General features: G+C 36.8%; 1 protein-coding gene across 2 annotated transcripts in view; it reads left to right on the plus strand.

Moving 5' to 3' along the window:
- Positions 1-5,794, plus strand: part of TAB2 (TGF-beta activated kinase 1 (MAP3K7) binding protein 2) — a 60,621-nt gene extending 54,827 nt beyond the window's left edge. For both annotated transcript variants that reach the window (XM_063151553.1, XM_063151552.1), the window contains exons 5-7: positions 102-195; positions 1,448-1,528; positions 3,747-5,794. In XM_063151553.1, the coding sequence (XP_063007623.1) occupies positions 102-195; positions 1,448-1,528; positions 3,747-3,892 (321 nt within the window). In that variant the 3' untranslated portion in view covers positions 3,893-5,794. The remainder of the gene's footprint in view (positions 1-101; positions 196-1,447; positions 1,529-3,746) is intronic.
- Positions 5,795-6,221: the final 427 nt, after the last annotated feature.

Consider the following 6,221-nt stretch of genomic DNA (forward strand, 5'->3'; position numbering starts at 1 on the left):
ATCATCATTTCTGAAATAATTAAATGTTGTCTACCTGTGCGTGAATGATAACTGTTCATAAACTGGGAAAATTTGTCTAACAGGCAGATTTATTTTTTCAGCTGGAAGAAATGCAACAGTTAAGAAGTTGTAACAGACAGCTGCAGATAGACATAGATTGCCTAACCAAAGAGATTGATCTTTTTCAAGCAAGAGGTACAGTATGTCTTAGTACATCAGTAACTGTAAATGTTGATTTTTTTTCACTGTCTACATGTTTCAAAAAAGTCCATATCATAAATGATGGATATACATACTTTTTGATAAATCATCACACTAGTGGGAGTGAAACCATGGTAGTAACTGTCTTTAAAGCCTCTTGTTTTTGTCGGCCTTATGATTTTCCTAATTCCACAGTCATTCCTATTTCATACAAATCTGATTATCTGTGTATCAAAGAAAGAGTAATTTTTTTGAGTGATACATCTATACATATGTGTTCATCTCTCTCTTTTGTCTTCCACCTCTGTCTGTATTTAGTCTCTCAAGGTAGAAAATATAAAATGTGGTTGTAACTTCCAGTGTGCTCTCTGCTTTCTTTGTCTGCAGGGACACAGCCTTTGGTCATGGGGGTGAAATGATGAGACAGCTGAGCCAGTTCAAGAACTGCCAGCAAGAAAGCCTCTCTCTTCCTGCTGCTCTCTCTTGCCACTTAGCTCTGGCTCTGTATTTGTTTTTTAGACTCTTTGCAGAGCTGATTCTGTTCACAAGCCAAGCTAAAACTTGCATTGCTGGAAAAGCTTGCTATAGCTGATGTGAGGGAGAGGCACAGGAAGGGAGAACTGAGATAGTGAGAGGGAAGGAATTGATGCTTCCCACTCCAGAAGCAGTGAGCTGTTAGATCAGCTGGGGACATGAGTTCCACACATGAACACAAAAGTCAGTCTACCTGCAGTTCAGGAGAAGGCAGACAGGTGTCCTGAATGTAATGCTACACAGAAAGCCTGACCTTAAATAGAGTGAGTAGTGGGTGATTTTTTTTTTTTTGGTTGTTACAGTAAATTGCATTCAGAACTTTCTCTTGAGTTTTAATTCTAAGCCTGTATAATACATTGTGTAGTAGGTAAGATATCTCTGAGTATAGTTGCAATTTGGAAAAAGTCAGATATGATTTACTAATAAAATGATCTTAAAGAGTAATAGAAAAAGATACCTTTAAAGGAGTTTAGTTTGCTAGAGCTGGTCTCTGACTTTACTTTATATTACATATTTTGGGCAATAAGTTTGTTAAAGTGTATTGTTGAAATCACTAATATCTCACTTAGGTCAGTATTGACACCTTGATATAAAAGGCGATAAGTGAATAATAGTATGGTTACAGAATTACTGCCAGAAAAAACTGATATGCCTTCCTACTCAAGTTTATTTTTTTAAACTGCTGCACGTTTGTTTTTTTTTTTATTTTTAGGACCACATTTTAATCCCAGCGCTATTCATAATTTTTACGATAACATTGGATTTCTTGGTCCCGTGCCACCAAAACCCAAAGGTATTGTATTGATAAAATTTGGATTTGATACAAATACCTGGTCTGTATCTAATACCAAGTTCTAATTTACAGATCTTGTTGAAGTGTTGATTTTGAAATAGATTACTTCAAAAGCATACAAACCTCACATTTTATTTGTATTGGCAGTAAATATGCTTGTGTTTGCTCTTGTTTCCTCTCTACTCATACATTCAGGAAAGAGAAGTATATTAAATGGGTTATGTTAAAGATGAATAATATATTGTAAGGCAGTTTATGTAATGGAAGCATCCATCTTTCTCTAAAAATGAGCATGAGGTACATTGCTTAGGGGCCAGTGAAACTCACTTAGATGACTTCACCATTATCCATAGTGGGCAGTAGATTTACTTACATGTAGTAACAACTCAGGTGGGTTACCCTCACTGGAATTCATGGTTACTGCAGAATTTCTATTAACAAGTTACATGAAAGCCTCTTCTGACTATTGGTAAATATAGTTCTAGGTAGTTGAACAGGAAAGTAATGCAGAGCAGTAGGGAGTCAGTATTGCCGAGTATTAGCCACTCTTAAGCGTTCTGTTTATCATTAGTGTGCACATTACTTGCTTGTTCCGCTCTCAAGGTGTCAAACAAAGCTGAACAATTACCTCTTGTGTTTTACATAAAGCAGAGAATGAATTCAGCTTGCTTGGAACATCATTATACTATGACTTTAGGCACACCTTCTCACAAAACATGGAGATAATCCACAGGTGTTTCTGTGCAGTCTTTCTGTCCTGGAAGTTCTCCACATAATATAGATGCGTGTGGTTAATTGTCCTTGGGGTGTGCAGTAACTGTTGTTACAGAATCTCATCTTGGAGATTTCTGACAATTCTGCATTGTAAAATGGTCTAGATAAATTGAACTTTTTGTCCTGCAGATCTTTTGCAGCACTTCCAAACTGATACTGTTTTTCATACTTTATAAAGCACTTTTTATCCTTCCACTACCTGAGCTGGTAGTGAAAATTCCAAGTAAAGTTAAATCCAAACACATTCCTATTAGACACATTTTACAACTGAACCATGAAGAACTTATAAGTTCTGTCAATTATGTAGTTCCTTTTATAATAAATAAAAACTAACCCATCAAAGAAGAAAAATTAATTTTCTTTGACTAGTTGTCAACATTTTTATTGGCTTATCTTTTAGGAACTCCCAAATTTAAGTGTTTCATTCAATCTATCTTGAAAATACAAAATTGACCCTGATTGGTTTATAAGCTCTAAAGACCCTCTGTCAGTTACATTTCTTCTTTTTTAAAAAAAAAGTATCACTGCTGTATCTTAGTTCTTCATTAACTTTAATTTTAATTTTATTTTAAGCTTCAATTTAGCTATCATGTAGCTAAAACAGAATTTCACTTAAAACAGAATTACTGCTGTTCACAAAAGAACAAAAATAATTCTTGTACTGTGATCAGTAGTGTTGTACTTATGGAGATCTTGCTGTCATTTTGCAGCAATTGCCGTTGCTGATGAGATGTTTTCCAGATGAAATAATGGGCTGAAAGGATTTCACAGTTACCTAAACTGGGGAACCCTTAACTTGAGAAGTCACTCATCTCTCTCTTCATCCTTTTCATTCCTTTTCTCTCTTCTTCTTTTCTCTTTTAAAATATTTGAAGATTCCTGTCTAACACATCATGCAAAAAGATGTGTTGGTATTGCTGGGATGATTACTCTGTAGCATGACAGAGTGACAGAGCCCTGCAATGGTTTTTATTTAATACATCTGCATGCTGAGCTGGCTTGAAGAACTGCTACCTTCTTTCTAGAATCAAAAAGTTTGACATGTCAAAGGGTTACAAAGCACATAGTTCTTGTCATAATGAATTTTAGACCACTTCATAGACCTCAGACTTCTAAATCTTCTAAATCCATGTTTCCTGTGCTGATTAATTTGCAAATTTTATTTCCTTTTTATGCCTTAGCTTTGAACTGAGGGAAGAAAGGGAAGAAAGCAGAGTTAAGGGATGGGAAACTTGATTTTTGTAGTTTTACCTTGAGCCTTTTGGCTTACCTACAATCAAGCTGTAGTCAAGGGGGTGGTAAAAAGCTGCTTCTGTCACTTTTAATAACTGTGCTGTTCTCAGAGGAACAAGATTGTTCTCAGTTACTGAAAAAAAAAATCTCAAAATTCTTTCCATGCTGTTTTCAGTTAGTAACTGCTTATCTTATCTCTTCCATGTCACAGATCAGAGGTCCATTGTGAAAACACCAAAGACTGTTCCAGACACAGATGAAGATGAGGGAGCTCAGTGGAGTTGTACCGCCTGTACTTTTTTAAACCATCCTGCCTTAAATCGCTGTGAACAGTGTGAAATGCCCAGGCATTTCTGAGCCAACAGGCCCATTACCTTCCCTAAAACCATAGCAAACGTACAAGGAATTGTCCAGGCATTGGGGGGCAAAAAAAGCATTTATGCATAGGGTTTTTTAAAATGGAAGGTGTGACAAGATGGTGTTTTGCTATTGTTAAATGTCAGCCCACAGAGCAAGCAATACCTCAGAGCTGTGTCACAGGCAGCTGACGCTCATCGGCTGAAGGGCAATCTGCTGAGAGACTCGCCAGCTGCCTGAACCATGTACAGTATTACCAGGAACACACACCGTGTTCAGTGCCTGGGTGTCGCCCATCCTCTTCTCTGCCCCAGTGTCACTACTGAATTTTGACAGGGGAAAGGAATAGAGTGCTAGTGTTTTTGTTTTCAGAGCTTTCAGTGAAACACTACATGCACAAAGGAAATCTTAAAAGGAACAAGGTTTAAATATATTAACTGTTTGCTGCCACATAGTGCCTTTGATAAAGGGAAGAATTTCACAAATCAGTGGTACTCTTTGCCTTGTCTTCCCTGAAAACATCTCTGTGAAGCCAGAAATCATTACAATCACATCTAAAGATGAAAAGGAAAAACTGCATGCGTTGTCTGTACAATACACACAGTGAAATACCCCAAAGCTTTTCCTACTGTACATAGCTCTAGAGCCTGCTTTAAGTGATTTCCTTTCCTCACCTTTATTATTTTCTTGTACTTCTGTATGTATAGTGTAATAGTCTTTTTGTTAACTTTCTTTTTTTCCCTTTAAGTGATTAAGCACGATCATGTCCCTTTTTTTAAGCTTTTATCTGAGAGAAGCAATGCCTTAAAATAAGAGCATTAGTAAAAAACTATGCACAAAATAGCTTTCCTCTGCTCGTTCTGTACATTGCTCTTGTAAATGCTGATGATCTGTGAAGACCTGCAGATGCAGCGTGGTAAAAGTGCAGGAAAAGTTGGAAGAGTTCACGCATATAGTTCACTCTGTACACTGAGTTTTACGGTGGGTGACACAAAGGGAGCATTTTGTCTGCTGTGAGGAAACTTTATACTAGGAAACTTTCAACCCACCAACAGATCAGCATCCGAGTTCAGCTTGCTTCATCTGCTGGGTGTCTTGCAGACTCCTGAAGAGAGATTCATTGGGGAAGTACTTAAAGTGCCAAAATCAACAGCAGCAGCATCATACGGCTCTGTTCAAGGACTTTAAATGCTTTCCTGTTTTGGCAGCCAGTTTCTATACCTGACTTTGTGGTGAAGTCTCATATTTATAGAAAACAAGGATAGCAATATTTAGGACAACTGAAATAAAGGCTGGAAAAGAGAAATCAAACAGACTTGAACACTGAAGCAACCTCAAGCATCTCTTTTATTTTGATGATCTATTTTTTTAAGGAAAATACTCACATGATCGGGGATGTATGTAACCGAGATCAAGAAAATGGAATTCCAGTACAATATGCATGAAAGACGGCACACAAAGAATTATGTAGCAGCAGCACTTAGTGTGAGGCTGGAGGGAGTGCTAACCATGTAGCAAGAGACAAAGTAGACTGTCACCCACTGTAAACATCTGCCAGTGGACACTTTTATTAGGAGTTTTACAAGTGATCTATGCGAATGCACAGAGGCCTTTGTTTTGAAGGCTTTGCAATTTTTTTTTATGTGGGAAGAAAATGTCAATCCCAGGTAATTAGGCAGTAGACCCAAAGCAGTTGCATTCAATGCATTTTGTTTATAAAATGAGGCCTTGTTTTTCAGCTTCATCTGCAGTTCTATGTGAAGATTGACAAATCAGTTTTTACCTGTTTATTAATAAAACCTAATTTGGATATCTTGAGTTGATGGTTTTGTGATTTAGCTGGGTAAACTGCCTTTGTAACAGATAAGTTATTTATAAAAATTAAAAAAAAATATATTCTAATGCTTTCTTTTGTGATTTGTTTGCTTTTTCCATGCTGTGGAGCAACAGAATACTCAACGGAGCAATAAGCATTAACAGTATTAAAAGTAGGCTGATTTCTTATGACCAGAGTTTTTATTTAAGCCTTTTTTTTGTTGAACCTTGTCTCTCCTGCCATGCGTTACTCTGTTTAATTCCAATTCAGTGAGCATAAGGAATGTATTTCATAAAGTTGCACTGAGGAGATTGTTTTCTGACCAAAGACCCACTCATTTATTCATAAAGCAATAAGCTAGACACAGTCCCTTTTTACTTCCTGCTTCTGGGGTTTATGATTTTTAAAAATGCTTTTCTTAATAAAAATGGGCAACTGCTTTGTGGTGACAGATGATGAACTAATGTTGATATAAACATGGTTTAAGGATGAATATGGTTAAACTGTATCTTG

The sequence above is a fragment of the Melospiza melodia genome, chromosome 3 (assembly GCF_035770615.1).
Source record: "Melospiza melodia melodia isolate bMelMel2 chromosome 3, bMelMel2.pri, whole genome shotgun sequence".
Classification (NCBI taxonomy): Eukaryota; Metazoa; Chordata; class Aves; order Passeriformes; family Passerellidae; genus Melospiza; species Melospiza melodia.